This window comes from Macrobrachium nipponense, chromosome 1, assembly GCF_015104395.2.
Source record: "Macrobrachium nipponense isolate FS-2020 chromosome 1, ASM1510439v2, whole genome shotgun sequence".
Classification (NCBI taxonomy): Eukaryota; Metazoa; Arthropoda; class Malacostraca; order Decapoda; family Palaemonidae; genus Macrobrachium; species Macrobrachium nipponense.
The window spans coordinates 2,073,142-2,094,819 of record NC_087200.1 but is presented as its reverse complement, the minus strand read 5'-3'; the positions used below and the strand labels follow the sequence as shown (position 1 = coordinate 2,094,819).

At 40.2% G+C, this 21,678-nt stretch overlaps 1 protein-coding gene across 1 annotated transcript in view; it reads right to left on the bottom strand.

The window, feature by feature from the left end:
* The window catches only part of LOC135219096 (RCC1-like G exchanging factor-like protein), a 173,908-nt gene that overhangs the window by 148,252 nt on the left and 3,978 nt on the right, over positions 1-21,678 (bottom strand). The window contains exon 2 of the mRNA XM_064255532.1: positions 2,284-2,388. Within this exon, the coding sequence (XP_064111602.1) occupies positions 2,284-2,388 (105 nt within the window). The remainder of the gene's footprint in view (positions 1-2,283; positions 2,389-21,678) is intronic.

Below are 21,678 nucleotides of genomic sequence, written 5' to 3'. Positions count from 1 at the left end.
TCTCTCTCTCATACAAGCGAAGGTTGTCTGGGGAAACTTTATCCCTTTTACAGTAATAAATTCAATTACAGGATGAATAATGGTTCCTGGATCCGTTACTATAAAGCCGGATTCGACGTAGTGTGTCCGGACGGTACCACCGCCCATGCCCCTATCTTTGTAGCAGATTGGATGGTTGTACGGGGACATCTCAAAAACTAAACCACCGTTCAGAGGGGTTGGGTCAACACGATAATACGTGAGAAGCCGTATTTTGCGAACTACACTTGGGCATCTACAATCATCCCATCACTACCTCTCCCATACAACGCGCGGGTGGCTCATCGTTTGACGCAACTGGCTGAGATGACCCACGCGTCACCGACTTATGCAGGTGGAGAAAATCTTCGCTACTACATTTTGCTGGCCGTGTTCAGCGTGACGGCCATATTGGTTATCGCCGTCAACATCTTTGCTTGGTGTAGGCTGAGGCGTAAACAGAAGGATCTCCAAGGGAACGTATTGGCCCGTCTAGATGACGTACCCGTTAAACTCAAGTCGTTTGAGTTTAGGGCCGCCTGAACCTGGCCACTTCAGTTTGTGCCTAGGGAATTGTCTGGAATTGTGTTGTGTGTGAAAAGCGGTCCGTATGCTGGCAAAAATGTAGGACAAGAAAGACTCACGCCTTTGCATTTGAACAGTTAAAGTATCTCCCGGGCACCTAATAAACATTATAGCCCAATATTATACATTAATATATTCCTAAAGGTATTTTTCTGGCACCTAATAAAATATATCAGCCCTATATATTGCATTTGTGCACAATTACATAGTTATACTATTATACCATTGTACAATTATATTTATCTATTACAAAGAGTGACAAGTACTCTTTAACAATTATCCATGATCATGCTATATTCTGTAGTAACCATTATTCTTAATCAGGTTACCTATTATCATATTAATCATGTATACATGTTAATCTTTTGATTTTTACCTTTTTATTATTTTGGGTACCTAATCATTATTATTACCAAACATGGATCTATATTTTCCATGCATTTATCTTTGTTTATGAATATGTCAGAAAGGGTATGTAACAGAACCTTTTTATGCATTTAATCACTTATTATGTTTATACCTAGACATATGTTACGAGCACGCTCCTAAGTAACAATGTTTAAAGTAACTTTTGTTATTCAAGGCTTGAATAGGTAGCAGTCCGAGCCTAATGTAATAAATACATTATTTAGTTTACATGATCTGTAAATAAAAACCCATGACCTGAGGTCATGGCATTAGAGGGTTCCTACCTACGTGACCAAAGCAGATCTAGATTACGCTATGCGCTGTCTGCAGTAGCCTGGTTTAGCTCTGAGCGTTATCAGCATTTATTATTAATGATAACTTTGCACAACAACTTCCATGGGAAGCGGTTGACCTGTTAACCTACGCCGGAAACTTGTAACTTCCGAGCCGGCGGACTACGTATGTTTTTATATGAATCGCTGAGATAGCTAATGTTCCGCTATCGACGCGATGCTTTAGAATGGCAGTTCCGTGCCAACCTTCAACCATATCGGTCTTCCGACCGAGCTGCATCTCCTAGTATGGAGTTACAGAATAAAGTTGTTATATCTGTTCAACTTATCTGTTTGAATCATCTCCTTTAGTTAAGAAGAACCACTCTACTAAGATATCCCAAGGAGATGGGAGGAACCAGAAATACTTACGAATGACAGTCGTAAGGAGAAAACAAAAAAGTCTTTCGCAAAGCGAAGGGACTTAGACATCTCTAGCTTCAGTGTCTAAGAGTTGCTTTCCTCTTCCCATCATTCTAATTTATCCAAATGAGCCCTAAGGGACTTCCACTTCCCTTGATCCCAATCTTTGCTCTCTTGACAAGTTAAATTGATAGAGCAAGTTTGACCCCTACAATTACAACATCCTAGTTTTGCAGCAAAGCTAATACTGGCAATACTGGTGTCAGACATACATACTAAGTCTAAACAAAATCAGAGAAAAAAATTAAACTAAATAATAACACTCGAAGGCTAACAAAACAAAAAACAAGTACGTCACCAAGGCTGATGTTCAGTCATTGACCGGCAGAGACAAATTAAGCTATTCAGCTATGTGTTGTACCTATCCTTCCTGATGGTGGGCAAGGTCCATGTCTCCTACCCAAAAACAAAAGAAGCGCTAACGTGATTTTCAAATTTTAGATGCCGTGTGAGTTTAAAATTATAGCTGTTTAATTACTTGGTAAGTTTTCTATATAGAAAAACAAAGCATACCTACCGGGCACTTCATCAGCATGACTGGGGTCCATTGGCTTTCTGTACTTGGTCTTCCCTCGAACATGTAGCTTAAAAACTCCCATTTGTTCAGGTCGACACTCCACTCCTAAAATTTAAAATATACAAATACCAAAATAAATATATGCATTAGGTACAACAAATATATATGTAGATATATATGCTTTAAAAAATCCCAGTAGATGCACGTGACTTCATCAAATAAGCAAGTACCACAGAAAAATGATAGGCAAAAATCCAAGCACTTTTGTCTTGAGTAAAGACGAAAGCGCTTGGATTTATGCCCATCATTTTCCTGTGGTAATCGCTTATTTAAATTATTATTTTATATATATTATATATATATAATATTATTTAATGTAGATATCTATATATATATATATATTAGCATAGATATATATATATATATCTATATATATATAGATATATAATATATATGGTTTATATATTATAATAAGGTATATACCTTTATTTATGAATTTATCACGTTCAAACTTTCGTGATTCAGTTATACACACACACACACACACACACACACACACACACATATATATATATATATATATATATAATATATATATATATAATATATATATATATATATATGATATAATATATATATATATATATATATATTTATATATATATATAGTATATATATCTATATATATATATATATATATATATATATATATATATATATAATATAATATATATATATATATATATATATATATATATATATATAGATATATATATATGCTTCAGCATTCAATTATAAAAAGTCCAGAAGGAGTCCATGGATACTATATTTAAAAGGCCAAGTTTATTATTTATGAGACGTTTCGCACAACTGTGTGCATCATCAGTCTGTGAATAAAATACAAAGACATATTAAAATCATATAAAGTTAAAAGGAATTCACAATTTTAAAAAATAAAGTCAAAAAAAGATTAAAAAGAGCAGTAAAAAAAGATTAAAAAGAGCAGTAAATAAAAACACTAACCGTTCATGATCAGAGGTGAAGATGGAATGAGTTACAGTTGGCAGAGAGAAGCGACGACAACTATGCCAGGTACAGAGGTGACGAGGACAAATTACCGTTTAATGAGGGCACCAGTCTTTTAATATATAACGACTCAAGCGTTGTTAGTTGGTCAGGATGTTTTACTAATCAATTATTGTAAAATGTTCTTTTTTAATTTCAGTCTTGCATATTATTGAGTGGTTTCTGATATTGGAAAATTCTGGTTGTTTTATCCTTTGACCTGTACGGAAGCTAAAAGCCAAAATGGCTACAATATCTACCCTCAGCAACCTCCGAGTCGATCCAACGTAAGAGCCCGACATCCAGGGCATGTGAATTATAAATAACGTTGGATCTCATGAAGGGCTGAAGGCGATCTTTAAAGTTAAAAAACGATCGAATAGTGCAAGGATTACTCGACACAAGCCTGACTTTAAGACACGGAATTTCCTGTTCAATTATACGAGTGAGGTTTAAGATAAATTTTGAATCTGAAAAATACGGAACAGTAGCATAAAATATTTTCTTCGGTACGTCAAAAGTGTTGTTGTGGATGCAAGAATTTGTTAAGTACCTTGTTGGTAATTTTTATGTTACTAAATCTTGTGGAAATGATTGGCTTTGAAAAAGTTTGCCAAGAAGACCTTTCATTGTGAATATTTGCCATGAGGAAGAATATTTGAGAGCTCTATTAATCAGCGTATAGATGGTGTTGAGTTTAAATGAGTATTGGCAAGAGCTATAAAAGTTATTGGTTTAAACCCGTATAAGTTCGTTTTCTGTATACTGCCGTGGTGAATTCCGAGTTATTTCTCGTTACCTTAATATCAAGATATGGAAGGCTGCCCTCGCTCTCTACCTCCATAGTAAAATTAATCTGAGAATGAGCGTTATTAATGAATTCTAAAAACAAGGAGCACTGCCATGATGTCTAAATAAGCAAAAGTATCATCCACATATCTTCGATATAAAATGGTTTAAAATTAGGGTCACAACCGTTAAAAGTTTTGATTCTAAATCAGACATAAAAAAGTTAGCAAAAATAGGGCCTAAAGGAGACCCCATAGCAACTCCATCGACCTGCGAGTAGAGTTGTTTATTAAAAATGAACATCGAATCTTGCACAGCAAGATCGAGAAACTGTTTAAAAGTCAACCGGTCAAAACCATGAAATGTTGTATCATCAATCAATAAAAATTTTGTCAAGTATAATTATTTATAGTATCATTTAGTGGAACATTTGTAAAGAGGGACTCAACGTCGAAGCTGACCATGTAATAGTCCATCTTGCTTAGTGATTAATTGCTGGAATTCATAGCCGTTTCTTAAGGAATACTCATTGTTACTTAATTCAGACAGTAATCCAGCTAAAAATTTAGAGATAGAGAAAGAATTCTCAGATTAATTTTACTATGGAGGTAGAGAGAGGCAGCCTTCATATCTTGATATTAAGGTAACGAGAAATAACTCGGAATTCACCACGGCAGTATACAGAAAAACGAACTTACGGGTACGGGTAACCAATAACTTTTATAGCTCTTGCCAATACTCATTTAAACTCAACACCATCTATACGCTGATTAATAGAGCTCTCAAATATTCTTCCTCATGGCAAATATTTCACAATGAAAGGTCTTTCTTGGCAAACTTTTTCAAAGCCAATTCATTTCCACAAGATTTAGTACATAAAATTACCACAAGGTACTTAACAAATTCTTGCATCCATCAACAACTACTTTTGACGTACCGAAGAAAATATTTTATGCTACTGTTCCGTATTTTTCAGATTCAAAATTTATCTTAAACCTCACTCGTATAATTGAACAGGAAATTCCGTGTCTTAAAGTCAGGCTTGTGTCGAGTAATCCTTGCACTATTCGATCGTTTTTCAACTTTAAAGATCGCCTTCAGCCTTCATGAGATCCAACGTTATTTATAAATTCACATGCCCTGGATGTCCGGGCTCTTACGTTGGATCGACTCGGAGGTTGCTGAGGGTCAGATATTGTAGCCATTTGGGCTTTAGCTTCCGTACAGGTCAAAGGATAAAACAACCAGAATTTTCCAATATCAGAAACCACTCAATAATATGCAAGACTGAAATTAAAAAAAAAAAGAACATTTTACAATAATTGATTATGTAAAACATCCTGACCAACTAACAACGCTTGAGTCGTTATATATTAAAAGACTGGTGTCCTCATTAAACGGTAATTTGTCCCTCTCACCTCTGTACCTGGCATAGTTGTCGTCGCTTCTCTCTGCCAACTGTAACTCATTCCATCTTCACCTCTGATCATGGACGGTTGGTGTTTTTAGTAGTCTCTCTTTTTATTTACTGCTCTTTTTAATCTTTTTTTGACTTTATTTTTAAATTGTGAATTCCTTTTAACTTTATATGATTTTAATATGTCTTTGTATTTTATTCACAGACTGATGATGCACACAGTTGTGCGAAACGTCTCATATATAATAAACTTGGCCTTTTAAATATAGTATCATGGACTCCTTCTGGACTTTATATATATATATATATATATATATATATATATATATATATATATATATATATATATATATATATATATATATATATATATATATATATATATATATAGATATATATATATATATATATATATATATATATATATATATATATATATATATATATATATATATATATATATATATATATATATATATATATATATAATATATATATATATATATATATATATATATATATATATAATATATATATATAGTGAAATGTTCCTTATAGCACTCATTTCTAAGTATAAATAAATGCTAAATATACCAGAGAAAAAAGCCATATGGAATGCCAGAGTTACTACCTCCGGCTCGCTCACCCTCAAAGGGTGTCGGTCTAGCACAGGAGCGAGTGGAAACCACTACCACAGATGCTTTGCCCTCAAAATCCCCCTCTAGAGAGGTGCCGCTTACAACGTCTACCTTCCGCTCGCTACTACTACCTCTGCCAAGAACCCTCATTCCTGAAATATGCACCCAAGCTTGGGCCAGCTAAAGGGTGGGGAAAAGGAAAAGAGAGGGATGTGGGTTCACTGGGCGACACAGGTCTTCCCCAAGAAATAGATTTTTCCTTTGTCAAATCCCTTTTCTGGGCTCGACCTGTGTCGCCCAGTGAAACAGTAACAGAGAATTGGCCATACAAGCTTGGAAATAAAATGTAAAAAAAAATTTATATGAAAGGAAAATAAAAATTCCTTAAAATTATTGTTTTAATAACCAAGGTAAGGATAACAAATTACAAATGGTAAAAAGCACCTAATATGACCAAGTCCATACTATCACCAGGAAAATGCAACAGATAATGAACATAAAAACAAACATATTAATGAACTATGTACATGTACAGGAGTGGGTTAATGAGCAATCCAGTTCGGAACAAAAAGCAGAAAGGCAGGGATTACAAGCGAGGCAGGTAGGTGAGAGTGAGTACCAAAAGATAATTAACCCTCTTACGCCGAAGGAGTATAATAAAAATCGTCTCCCGTATGCCGAGGGGGTCTCGGAGTGGAGCGCCAAAAGCGGAAATTTTTTTTTTTTTTTTTTTAAATCACAGAGCACTTAGTTTTCAAGATTAAGAGTTCATTTTTGGCTCCTTTTTTTCATTGCCTGAAGTTTAGTATGCAACCATCAGAAATGAAAAAAATATCATTATCATATATAAATAATGTGATATATGATAGCACGAAAACAAAATTTCATATATAATTGTATTCAAATCACACTGTAAGCAAAACGGTTAAAGCTAACGAGTTAATATTTTATTCGTTGTTTTGTACACTAAATTGCAATCATTTTGGTATATAACACATTGTAAAACGATCAAAGCAACACAGAGAAAATATTATCACAAAATGATGCATGAATTTGTAATGACCGGACATAAAAAAAATGCATTTTTTAAAAATTCACCATAAATCTAAATATTGTTCTAGAGACTTCCAATTTGTTTCAAAATAAAGATAATTGATTGAATATTACTATACTGTAAGAGTTTAGCTTACAATTGCAGTTTTTTACCATTTCGGACGAGTTAAAGTTTGACCGTGTGTCAAATTTTTTTTATATGCCGAGGGGGTCTCGGAGTGAGCGCCAAAGCGGAAAAAATATTTTTTTTTTTAAATCACAGAGCGCTTAGTTTTCAAGATTAAGAGTTCATTTTTGGCTCCTTTTTTTCATTGCCTGAAGTTTAGTAAGCAACCATCAGAAATGAAAAAAATATCATTATCATATATAAATAATGTGATATATGATAGTGCGAAAACAAAATTTCATATATAATTGTATTCAAATCACGCTGTAAGCAAAACGGTTAAAGCTAATGAGTTAATATTTTATTCGTTGTATTGTACACTAAATTGCAATCATTTTGGTATATAACACATTGTAAAACGATCAAAGCAACACAGAGAAAATATTATCACAAAATGATGCATGAATTGTAATGAGCGGACGTAAAAATATGCTTTTTTAAAAATTCACCATAAATCTAAATATTGTTCTAGAGACTTCCAATTTGTTTCAAAATAAAGATAATTGATTGAATATTACTATACTGTAAGAGTTTTAGCTTACAATTGCAGTTTTTTACCATTTCGGCACGAGTTAAAGTTGACCGTGTGTCAAATTTTTTTATATATTATTTATATGCGAATATTTCAAAAATGAGAAAAGCTACAACCTTCAATTATGTTTTGTTGTATTCTACATGAAATTGCTCACATTTTTATATATAAAACTCTATGAAACGCCTAATATTAAATGGAGCAAATATTACGAGAACGCGACGTACGCATTTCGGAGATTTGCGGCGGAGAACCCGAGCGCGGAGGGAAGGAAATTTTTTTTAAATTCACCATAAATCTAAATATTGTGCTAGAGACTTCGAATTTGTTTCAAAATGAAGATAAATGACTGAATATTACTAGCTTGTAGGATTTTTACTTACAATTGCGGTTTTTCAACTATTTCGGTAGAGTCAAAGTTGACCGAACGTGGTTTTTTTTTCTATTTATCGTGATTTATATGCAAATATTTCGAAAATGAGAAAAGCTACAACCTTCAATCATTTTTAGTTGTATTCTAAATGAAATTGCACACATTTTCATATATAAAACTTTATGTAACGGCTAATTTAAAATGGTGCAAACATTACAACAATCGCACGAAAAAATGTCTGATTTTTTCGGAAGAGTTACCGAGCGGACGTAAGGAAAATTCTTTTTTTTTCTTATAAATACACTATAAATCGAAATATTGTGCTAGAGACTTCCAATTTGTTGCAAAATGAAGGTAATGAGTTGAATATTACTAGAATATAAGAGTTTTAGCTTACAATTGCATTTTTCGACCATTTCGGTAGAGTCAAAGTTGACCGAAGGTTGAAATTTTGGCACTTATCGTTATTTATATGAAAATATTTCAAAACTGATAAAAGCTACAACCTTGGGTTGTTTTTAGTTGTATTGTGCATGAAATTGCGCACATTTCCATATACTATAAAACTTTATGTAACGACTAATTTAAAAATGGTGTAAACATTACGACAATCGCACGAAAAAAATTATCGGAATAGTTACCGCGCACACGTAAGGAAAAAGTTTTTTTCATAAATTCACCATAAATCGAAATATTGTGCTAGAGACGTCCAATTTGTTGCAAAATGAAGGTAAATGATTGAATATTACTAGAATATAAGAGTTTTAGCTTAAAATTGCATTTTTCTACCATTTCGGTAGAGTCAAAGTTGACTGAAGGTTGAAAATTTGGCACTTATCGTTATTTAATGTAATATTTTTAATGTAATAATAGGACATAATGATGGGTCCTGTGGAAGAGGGACAATGTTCCATGGAGACCACCTGTTTTGTGGGTCTTCATTCTTTGCTAAGAATTTCCGATCTGGAGAGAGCAGAACTTCTCCTGACGGGAGGAAATCAATATGATTTGGTTCTCTAGAGAGAGCCGACAGTTCAGATATTCTGGCACCTGAGGCCAGACTCATTAAAAATAATGTTTTCCTGAGAAGGGTTATATATGAGCATGATTCATTATCAGTATCTGAAGCCAACCTGAGTACGTCATTTAAAAAACCAGGAGACCGTTGTGGGGAGGGCGGGTATACTGGTCTCAGACGAGCACGTGCTCTAGGGATAGACGAGAAGTACGAATCTGTTAAATCAATATTAAAGCCAAACTGAAATATCTTCCTCAAGGCAGATTTAGTCGTAGTAATGGTACTAGCAGCAAGGCCTTTTTCGAACAGAGTTCTAAAAAGGGATTTTGACGAAGGAAAAATCTATTTCTGGGTGATTGGCTCGTGTCACCCTATGAAAGGATCCTTAATATCATTCTTTCTAGGTAAAATTAATCTAAAATTACCAGAGAAAACAAAATTAAGAAAATGTCAGTAAAACTGACTCGCTCACTCTTAAAAAGAAGTGTCGGTATGGTAATATTGGGGCGAGTGGGAATCACTACCACGAGACAATCACCAATTAGAACTTCCCATCAGAATCCCCTTAAGAGAGAGCTGATACCAACGGGCGATGCAGCGCTACTACTACTACTAGAGGACGCCACGGACAGCAGCCGCCCCTAGCGGACATCCTTAATCTAAAAACATCTTGCCTGCATGGGGGGGGAAAACAATAAAGGGTGGGTTTCATAGGGCGACACAGAGCCAATCACCCAGAAATAGATTTTTCCTTCGTCAAAATCCCTTTTCTGGGCTCAGCTCGTGTCGGCCTATGAAAGAGTACCAGAGAAACAGACAAGATGGGAAAAAAGGGACAAATGAAAAGCAGTTGTAAAATGATGGATATAATATAAGTAAATCAATTACAGCATACAAACTAAGTACTTAAACTAACTTATACTAAACAGTAAAATAACAGAACGTAGTAATCTTAAAGTACTTAAAAATAGTAATCACAGTAAATTACAATGATGCAGTGTAATATAAACAAAAAAGGGATTTACTTGAAAATATTTACAAAATATCACCAAAACATTGTGGCATAACCCTAGCATTAAAAATAAGGGTAGGTACACTGAAGTACACCATCAGTACAAGTGTGGATGTCCCTAGCAAAAAAATAAGGGACAATCCACTATATGATTCAGCGGCTAAGGCTAGGATATCCGAGTAGCATGGCGATAGGGTGAGGCATGTTGGATGATGTAGGTTAAAGAAAGGAGACCTGGATCTATACCTACGACTACTATACAGTATCAGGGGAAACAATGTTTCCCGCTGCTACTGCTGAAAATTTTAAAGATTCCAAGGACTTAAGATAATGACGTTTAAAGACTGTCGGGGATTTCCATCCAGTATACTTTTTAAGATCCTCAAAGTTCATATGTTTTGAAAGTAATTAATTGAGGTGGCTACTCCCCTGATATCATGTGCTTTTTGGGAATGAATCAGGATTGGCTTGTTTAATGAAGTAAAGGATTTGTTGCCTAATACCTTTTACTGACAAAGTACCACCTTTTCTCTCATGAAGAGAGCACCTGAGGATCTTGATGAAGTACGAGATAGAAAGGCTCTAGAGTTGATACTGGGCAGAGAGAAGGATCCTGGGGAAGTGGGATAACTTTCCAAGGTGCCCACCTTGCAAGAGGATCCTCATTTTTGGCTAAAAAGCTACGATCCGGAGCCAGTAGAACTTCTCCTGATGGGAGGAATTCCACATGACCCGCATCCCTGGATAGAGCCGACAGTTCTGAAATTCTAGCTCCTGATGCTAGGCTTAATAAGAATAATGTCTTTCTCAGGAGCATTATGAATGTACAAGACGAGTTGTCAGTATCTGAAGCTAGTTTTGAGGACATCATTTAAGAACCATGAAACTGCAGTAGGCCTTTGAGAAGGTCTAAGTCTAGCACAGGCTTTAGGGATAGACGTGAAATAAGATTCAGTCAGATCTATCTGAAAACCTACTTGAAAGATCTTCTTCAAAGCCGATTTATGAGTGGTAATAGTGCTAGCTGCTAAACCTTTTTCAAACAAGGATCTGAAAAAGGATATAGCTAGATTAACTGTCATGGTTGTAGTGTTCGATTCTTTCAAGAAAGATGCTAATTTTTAACAGCTGAGTCATATTGTCTAATGGTTGACTCTCTCTTATCTGATTCTAGGAAGAGAATATTCTGTGGATCAATATTAGCATCTTTATTAGCCGCAAACTTCATGAAGTCCATAAAGTTAGGGTCTGGAGAATTCCTGAGGAAGCGAACACAGTCCTCATTTGTACTGATTGTGATAGCTTGGGATTGGGGATCCGTTGAGGTCGGAGGCCCAATTCCAGAAGAAGAGGATACCAGTTGCTCTTGGGCCAGTCCGGTGCAATCAGAGCTACTATCCCTTTGAAAGACCTTAGTTTGCTTAGGACTTTCAAGAGAAGATTCACTGGAGGAAAAACATAAATTTTCCTCCACTGATTCCAATCCAACGACAGGCGTCCGTGGCATAAGCCAGAGGGTCCAGGTTGGGGGCCACATAGCAAGGGAGCTTGTGGTTCGCTTGTGAGGCGAAGAGATCCACTTGGAGACCTGGGACTCTCAGGCTTATCCACTGGAATGACCCGTCGTCTAGAGACCATTCTGATTCCAGAGGAACTGACCGTGACAGAGCGTCTGCTATCACATTCTTACCCTGCCAGGTGAGTGGCAGACAGATGCCATTTGTGTCTGTTTGCTAGGGCAAAGATGGCTATCATGACATGATTCACATGCTTGGATTTGGACCTCCTCTGTTGATGCAATGAACTACCACTGCACTGTCCAAAACTAGCCTTAGATGAGACTTCTTCGGGGGAAGCAGTCTCTTCAAGGTAAGAAATACTGCCATTGCTTCCAGAACGTTTATGTGAAGCTGGCGAAATTGAACTGACCAAGTCCCCTGAACCTGTTTGAACTGAGAGTATCCCCCCACCCGGACAGGGAGGCATCCGTGTGAATGGTTAACACTGGAAGGGGATATTGAAGGGGTACCTGCTTGGCTAAGTTCTTTACTTTTGACCATGGACGGAGTTGATTGCGAAGGATCTGTGGGATTACTGACAAAACTTGTCTCGAGATTCCGTTTGGGGTTTGCTCTCGATTGCCAAATTCGATTTATATCTTTTAGCCTTGCTTTCAGGAGGATATCTGTTACCTGAAGCAAACTGAAGGGACCCTAGGATTCTCTCCTGGTTTCTCCTTGATGTTTGTTTGCATTTGACAAATTGCCTGACTGATTTTGCTATTTCCTTCCGTTTGGCCACTGGAATTGACAGATTGTGGGAAGACAAATCCCATTGGATTCCCAGCCACTGAAAACGAGACTCCGGGGTAAGTCTGGATTTCGTTTTGTTTATCTGGAACCCCAGATGTTCCAGAAAGTGAACTACCTTTTTTGTGGCTATTCGAGACATTCCTCGACGGTTGGTGCCCAGATCAACCAATCGTTCGAAGGTATGCTGCTACCATGATTCCCTGAGTTCTCAATTGCTGTACAACCACTTCCGCTATTTTCGTGAATACCCTGGGGGCTACGTTCAGACCGAAGGGCATCACTTTGAATGAGAATGTCTGATTTCCTAGCCTGAATCCTAGGAATGGGCGGAAGTGCCTGGCTATTAGGGATATGATGGTATGCGTCTGTAAGATCGATGGAGCATGTGAACAGCTCCACGCGGAAGTAAGGTCCTTACTTGCGAGAGGGTAAGCATCTTGAACTTGTCGCAACGAATGAAAGAGTTTAGCTTTGACAAGTCTAAGATTACCCTTCTTTTTGTTGAGCCTTTCTTTGGCACGCTGAATAAGCGACCTTGAAATTTTAGATGCTGAACTCTCGCAATAGCTCCTTTCTGAAGGAGTTCCTCCGCGTAATCTGTCAATTCCTGTGATGGTACTTGGTGGAATGATTTGATTGGAGGCGGATCTTTGATCCAACTCCAACCCAATCCTTTGGACACTATGCTCTGTGCCCAATTGCTGAACCCCCACCTGTGGCGGAAGAGGAACAGCCTCCCTCCTACCTGGGGAGCCTCATTGTTGATGGGCGGGTTGACCACCACACCCTCCTCTGAACTGCCTGCTCCTTGTCGCCCTTCCTGCCGCACGCTGGCGAAAGTAACCTCTCGCCCTACCTCTCGGTTGTTGTAGCCTTGAGCCTCAAATGTAGGGTTGAAGGCCGGCGAGATTGCGTAGGAGGTCGACGGCTGTGATTGAGGAGACAACAGGAGGATGGGCTGGTTCTGTTTCGAACTAGCAGGTTGTCCCTGTTGGGTAACCGGGACGGCCTGCACAAATTGCTGCTGTTGCTGTGTTTCTGATACGGCTGGAACCTCTTACCAGCCTTCTTTGGTTTCTTACCAGCAGTGGGGACGGATTCTTGTTTCCTCTTTGACGAAATACCCCACCTAGCTCTAAGGCTCTGGTTGAGCCTAGCAGCCTCGTGGTGCACTTCATTAACAGCGGACTCTGGGAAGAGATCCGCTCCCCACATGCTAGAAGCCAAGAGTCTATTAGGCTCGTGCCTAATAGTACACTCCTGCAGAACGTGCTTTCGGCAATTCCTCCTAGCTTGGAAGAAGTCAAAAGCATCTGTTAGGACCGTCTGAAACTGAGATTTCGCCAAGATCTTAAACAGCGGTTCCGTCGCATAAGAGAGCAGCCATTTCTGTTATTATAAGGGAATTGAGGGACCTGCCAAACCTGGTTCGCGCGCGTCAAACTCTGCCTGAATTAGGGAATCAGGCAGCCTTGGCAGCTTCTCGCCGAACTGGTCCATGGCGCAGTCCGGTTTGAGCTTACCAAGCGTGAACGTAGCTGGCAAGTTCTCCCACAATTCTCCGAAAGCCGGGAAGAGCGGAGAAGTAGACTCCGCCTCCCTCAACTGTGGCATGGGCTCATCCTTGAGGACTGCCTGAAGGGTCTTCTCTACTATTTTCGTGGCGAACGGAAGAGAAGCCTCCTCTTCCGTCGCGAAAATAGTAAAAGGACTCTTATAGGCCTGGAGCTTAGTGTTCGTGCACTCCCAGTCCTCAAGGCAGTGAACCCATTCCCGCTGGGCATGATCCCTACTGTATAGGACAGACTCTCTAGAGATCTTGTCTTCCCTAGTCAGAGCCGTTACAGTCAGCCTAGCATAACGATGAAAGGCTGCGTCAGACCCGGAGGGTAAAACTCGAAGTCCTCAATCCTCCGAGTTCCACACTCCGGGATAGAGATCATCCCATCCTTAAAAGGAGCGTAGGCAGCTACTCTCCATGGATTCTCCATGGAGAAAGCTGGCAGAGAGTCGTATGGCGGGAGTTGGAGAATGCCAGTGCTTGGCACTGGGGAGACTGGAAGAGGGACCTGAGAGAGCCCGGCTACTCGGTCCTCATTCTCTCTAACCCTGTTAGAGAGGTCTTGTATAGACTGGCCTGATTGAGACAGAGTGCTCGACAATTGTGCGAACATCTGCTCGAATCTCGTCCCCAGGGCGGAGACTTGCGAGCCAACCAACTCGCCCACCTGTTGCATTACCACTGCTGAGAAAGCAGTGGGATCAAAGGTGCTAGGCCCTGCTCCTCCCACCGGCGTTGCCGGAGTGGAAGCGGTGGAGGCAGGAGAAGGCACTGGCTCGGCGGGAGCGCGAGCCTTCTCCTTAGAAGCCTTGCTTCTAGAGCTCTTCGAGTGAGAAGAACTCGGCTTGGCTTTCACCGCGTCGGCGTAGGAAGTCGAAGACTTCCTAGCCGAAGAAGACGAAGACGACTTCCTAGAAGTTGTCTTAGCTAGAGTCTTCGGTTCTCTCTGTCCCTTCACCTTTGGGGGTACAGAGAGAGCGGGAGAGCGGGTAGGGATCTCAGATCCCACAAAGCCTTGGAAAGAAGCGCTCGAAGAAGGGACAGGAGAAGATCCAGGAGCACCCAAGGAAAGACCTTGGGCGCCCGACACACCTACCTCAACCAACAAATCCTCTACCCCTACCGCCATGGGCTCGATGTTTAGGTCCAGGGCAGCGACGTCCGGGACCGACTCCTGGGAAGCTACGACCCCAAAGGATTGCTGGAGATCTTGCTGGATGGAGGCTATCAGAGGGGCTGCGGACAAGGGGTCAACATACCAGTTGACTTGCCCGCAGGGAAGATCTGGACGGCCAGCTTCTTGTCCAGAATGTACGGCTGGCCTTTGGCGGCGTTCTTCCCGAAGCCGCCCACCCACGCTTTCAGGGTGGCGAGGGCGACCTCCCTCACACCAGTAGCCTGAAAGAAAGGGCGAGATGAGCTTCTAATGGCGGAACGGGGTTAACAAACTTATGACTAAGAGTTGTTAGTAAAATGATAAGGAAGCCTATAATGGACTTACCCCATCTCCCAGCTGACCGACTAGGTCGTAGCAGATGGCGCAGGCTTCTGGGTGCAGACGATCATCTCGTTATATGACGTGCACAAGGGGCGTGAGACCTGCACTCATCGTGGCCGCAGGGGTCGTACAACGTCGCGTTGCACCGCTGGGACCTGACAGTTGTAGCCTGTAAGTGGAAAGATACATGAGTATCAGGAAAACACTTACAGTCTAACAGAAGCTCCGCTGGTGCCGAAGCGATAAAGTTAGATTAAACCAAAGCCCCGCCATAATACGTGTGGTAACCAGGTTGGTTGGGTGTCCTAGGCTATAGCTCCGCTGATGGCGGGGACAAAAGGAAACCAACCAGGAGTGGTGGTAAATGGAAACCACGACGGAAAATGGCGGGGATGGTAGATATATAATAATAAAATAAACAATTAAACAATTCATTGTAAAATTAGGGTATATCCTTAAAATAACAATAATAACAAACCTTTCTCCACCCGTCTACTAGAAGAGTGCACGGGTAAGAAGCACGCCCTACGGTAGCGGGGGAGAGGATGTAAGGGATATAGTAGGCAAGCAACCGACCACTAGTAGTCCCCACCCCGCCCGCTGGCGGAGCCAGTAATCTATAACCAAAGGTGCCCCGGTTGCGACGGAAGGCTCCTTTCGTTATAGCGAGGGAAGGTGGCTGAGCAACTGGGGAGGGGGGAGGAAGGTCTCGGCGTAACACGGCGGGAGAGAGAGAGGGGGGGGGATGGCCTACTCCTCCCCGCCTCACCGACTACCCGCTCGGAGACCCGGTACCTCATGAGTGGTCGCCCTATATCCCCGCTGGGAGGAACCCCTGGCCACCTCAGAGAGGGAGAGAGAAGGCGACTGAGGTTGTCATGACAACCAAGGGGTCCCCCAGCCCCTCCCTATACCAGAAAGGGAGGGCAGGGGCAGGGTAAGGTGCGATGGAACACGTGACCGCAAGTGGCCTAGGCCGCGAGCAACACAACCGTGAGAGGGCCACGTGAACCAGGCTGTACCAATACAAGGAACATGCACCTAGGCTAGCCTAACACCCTAAATATAATATATATATACAGTAGACCCTTGACTCACGAACGCATTGACCCACGTACAACTCGATCCCCGACCAAAATTATAGGTAAAATTTCACCCTTGACCTACGAACTAACTTTGAGATACGAACAAAAAAAAATGCGGAAAATAAAAATTCTGTTTGGGTCATGAACTAATTTTGAGACATGAACATTTGAAAAATGCTGGAAATTTCTGGAAAATAACAATTCACTTTGTTTCACAAACTAATTTTTAGACACAAACATTTGAAAAATGCGCGAAATCGCCCAGCACACGTGAGAGCGTTTGAGTTGCCATGGGAACAGCCATCCTCCAGCCGCCCACGCACGGCGTCACCCACGCATCGCTCTTTGTCTCATCTCATTGTGTACAAGACGTTCGTCAATTCGCTTAGCATTTTTTGCGCTAAAACTTGTGATTTTTCTTCATAATGGGCCCTAAGAAAGTGAAGAGTGGTGGTGAAAGTAAGAAAGTGAAGAGTGATGGTGAGAAGAGGGTGCAGAGGAAGATAACCATTGAAATAAAGAAAGAAATTATAGAAAAGTTTGAACGTGGTGTTCGCGTGACCGATATCGCAAGTGAGTACAAGATGGCCAAGTCGACAATTTCGACAATTTTGAAAAACAAGGATGCCATTAAAGCAGCAGGAGCAACTTGCTCGGGAGCAATCAACTGACGAAGAGGAGGCTGGGGAGGAAGTTACAGATGTCAGCAGTGATGTGATAAAAGCCGCATTGGAAAAGTGGAATGATGTCCAGTGCTTCCTTGAATTGTATCATCCGGACAAAATTGTTACGAAACAGGATCGTGAATATGCTCAATGAAAATTTAATGAGCCATTTCAGAAAAGTTATGCAAGGAAGGAAAAGGCAACAGACATTGGATAAGTTTGTGATTAAACGTTCACCAAAAAAACCTAGAAGAGTTGAATCTCCGGAACGAGATCTCCCCGACCTGGATGGGGGAGGGTCTCCTTCCGCACAATAACCTCCTCCCCACCCACCACCCTCCTCTTCTCTTGTCCGTCAAGCCAGAAGTCTCGCCAGTCATAGTAAGTGTTCACTTTACAAACGTTTTTATAGTGTTAGTTTACCATTTTAAATTATATTATTAGATATATTAAGGTTTTTTACACTGACTTTTACATTATCTGTGTAAAATAAGGCAAAATATACATAATATATATTGGTTCGTAGGGGTCGAGAACCAATTAATATTATTCCCATTAAACCTTATGGGGGAAATTAGCTCCGAGTCCCGAACAATTTGGAACACGACCAAGGTCTAGGAACGGATTGTGTTCGTGAGTCAAGGGTCTACTGTACATCGAAAAGATGGAAAAGACACTTTTAGTAAAAGAGAAGAAGCCCAGGAGGAGGCAGACTGTTCCAAGAAACAGAAGCCTACTCGGAGCCAGCGATAGCCGATGAAGAGCAAGAGCCGGGATGCTGGGCCGGAATAATAATAATAGCCCTAAATACCAAACTAAGAGAGATGGTAGGAGGGCTAAACTAGCTAAAACTCGATGTAAAAGACAATGAACGCAACATAGTAAGCCCATAAGTATAAGAAGTCCCAGTATGGAGGACCGGGAATTCTTAACGAGGCAGCATGGCGCCACCACGAGACAACCGGGAACCGTATATGACCTATTTAGGAGGAAAATACTGGTACCCGGAAGATAAAAATGTGGTAAAACATTACTTATGAGTTACTTAACTTAGCCGTTGCAATAGCAGAGCGTTCCATGTTGAAGAATAAGATAAATCCCGAAATTAGCACAGCACAGAAAATAATGCGTCTTGACGCTAGCGCTAAAAATTAAGGATGTCCGCTAGGGGCGCTGCTGTCCGTGGCGTCCTCTAGTAGTAGTAGTAGCGGCTGCATCGCCCGTTGGTATCAGCTCTCTCTTAAGGGGATTCTGATGGGAAGTTCTAATTGGTGATTGTCTCGTGGTAGTGATTCCCACTCGCCCCTATTACCATACCGACACTTCTTTTTAAGAGTGAGCGAGTCAGTTTTACTGACATTTTCTTAATTTTGTTTTTTTTTCTCTGGTAATTTTAGATTAATTTTACCTAGAAAGAATGATATTAAGGATCCTTTTCATAGGCCGACACGAGCTGAGCCCAGAAAATGAAATTGTCAGATTCGTAGTCATCTTTTGGACATCTGATTCTTTTAGAAAGATGGCTAGCTTCCTTACTGCCGAATCATACTGCCTGAGTGTTGATTCTCTTTCGTCTGACTCCACGAACAGGGTGTTTAGTGGGTCAATACTAGCATCTTTCTGTGCCACAAACTTCATGAAGTCCATAAAGTTAGGGCATTCAGAATTCTTGAGGAAGCTGACACAGTCTGAGTTTGTACTATTTGAGTCAGTTTTGGGTTGGGAATCCGTCTGGGACGGAGTTTCAACTCTACTAGAAGAGGAAACCAATTGCTCTTCGGCCAGTTGGGTGCTACCAATGCTATCTGTCCTCTGAAAGATCTGAGTTTGTGTAGAACTTTCAGCAAGAGGTTTATTGGCGGAAATAGGTAAATCTTCTGCCAATTGTTCTAGTCTATGGACATCGCATCTGTGGCGTGAGCCAGAGGATCCAGATTGGGAGCCACATAACACGGAAGTTTGTGATTGAACTCCGTGGCGAACGGGTCTACCTGAGCCCAGAATTTGTTGACAATCCAGCTGAATGATTTTGTGTCCAAGGACCACTCCGACTCCAGCGGAGTTGTCCTGGACAGTGAGTCCGCGATGACATTCCGTACTCCTGCCAGGTGAGTGGCTGACAGGTGTCAATGATGTTTCATTGCCAACGAAAAGATTGCAATCATCACATGATTTATTTGACTCGACTTGGAGCCTCCTCTGTTTATGCAATAAACTATCACAGCGCTGTCCGAGACTAGTCTGATATGAATGTTCCTGGCCAGAGCTAGTCGTTTCAGGGTCAGAAAAATGTGGTCATTGCCTCTAGTACATTGATGTGGAACTGGCGGAATGTTGTTGACCATGTTCCTTGAACCTTCTTGTACTGAGAGTAGCCCCCCATCCACTCAGAGAGGCGTGTTTGTGACGTCATAGCGTAGTGTGTATGAATGATCGGTATCATCATCATCACCATAGGTATTATTCAGATCTGCAAACTGTATTCTGAAGGCTTCTGCTCAGCCACTAGCTAAGTCGGAAGGCTCTAGGCTCATCCTCACGCATTTGTGATGTCATGGCGCAATGTGTATGAATGATCGGTATTATCATCATCATCATCACCATACATATTATTCAGATCTGCAAAGTGTATTCTGATCAAACGTACCATGTATGCATCTGCCTAGAAGTCGAAGGGAAGACCTGTTTTTCTGAAACTAGAAAGCTTGTCCTTAAGTTAAAGACAAAGGAAAGAGCAACTTCCATTTTGGCAGCAGTTGAAAACTTGAAATCCGTCATTGCTGAACATGAAGTAAGAATTTTTTTGTCTAGAATAACTTGTTTTGACTAACTTTTGGCATTTGATCATTTATTTTTTTCTATTGTTGAAATAGATTTTGATGAAAAGGATTACTAAAAGTGATTAACAAAAAAGCAGATGTGTTACAGAGAGAGAGAGAGAGAAGAGAGACGAGAGAGGAGAGAGAGAGAGACGAGAGAGAGAGAGAGATATAAAACTTTTCAACAAACTGTCATTTTATGTTGAATTTTGAATTTTTATCATTTCTTTTTAACAAATTGTAATTTCATATCAAATTTTGAATTTTCATCAATTCTTTTTTATCCTAGAATAAAATTTTTTTAGATGAAAACGATTACATAGTGAATGTAATGGACAAATAAACTGAGACAGGCACTCATAACCAAGTATGTTAGGCCTAACGGAAGTGAAGACACGCATGATCCACCGTCCCCGAAACCTCAAATGGTTCACAAAGCCTTCCTTCAGAAGAACTCTTAGCAGAGGATTAGATAGTGGAGTTTGAAGGGTTTTTTTGGGGCAGAGGATAGGTAGAGGAAATTCCATCCAAAAAGTTTTTTAAAGGAAATGACTGTGTAATGATAGCTATAAGAAATAATAGTAGATAGGGTAGCGTAAACATAGAATGAGAGAGAATAATCAATGTACAGTGAAAATAACGAGAACAAGAAAGAGAAAGAGAGAGAGAATTGAGCTTTGGTGTGTGAGTCAAAATTTGATCGACAAGCCTAGACATAACAAAACCTTAGTCACAGGGAGTTGGGCCATAACACCGTCGCAATTGAAATCTTAAGACCGCCATAAAATCTTTGACCTGTGACCTCGCACCAGACTTACTCAAGCTTTTATCAATAATGAAGCGCCACCTCCGGGAGGAGGTATTAACATGTTAAATTAACTGACTCTTCCTGGAAGAGGAGGAATTAACATGTTAACCCCACCTAAAAGGGGATGGGGAAAGATAAGAAAGGATCTGCTCCTCAAATCAAGAATCCATTTGGGCAGAGAACTACAACCTACACTGCCTTATGGGGCAGGGCTAAATTTGACCCTGGGGGTAGCTGATTTTCAGAAGGCCAGAAGTCAGAGGACCAGCCGCTGCCGAACAGTAAAGAAGCAAAAACTTTGACAGTGGTCCAAACCAGATTTCCATTTATAGGCTTGCAGTTGTAACTTGTATTTTTTGCATTAGTAAAGAACGAAACTCTGACGTTCGTCTCATTCAAACTTCTCCTGAGAGACTAATAATATTACTAATCTAGAACTACATTTAAGAAGAGGCATAAAGTCAAACATAAAACCAGACAGCAAAATGAATCATCAAGAAGAAAGAAGCATACAATCAAGCACCCTACGTTAGCATAACATTTTGGTGGCAGCGGTGGGATCCAGGAGACGTAACGTGCAGCAA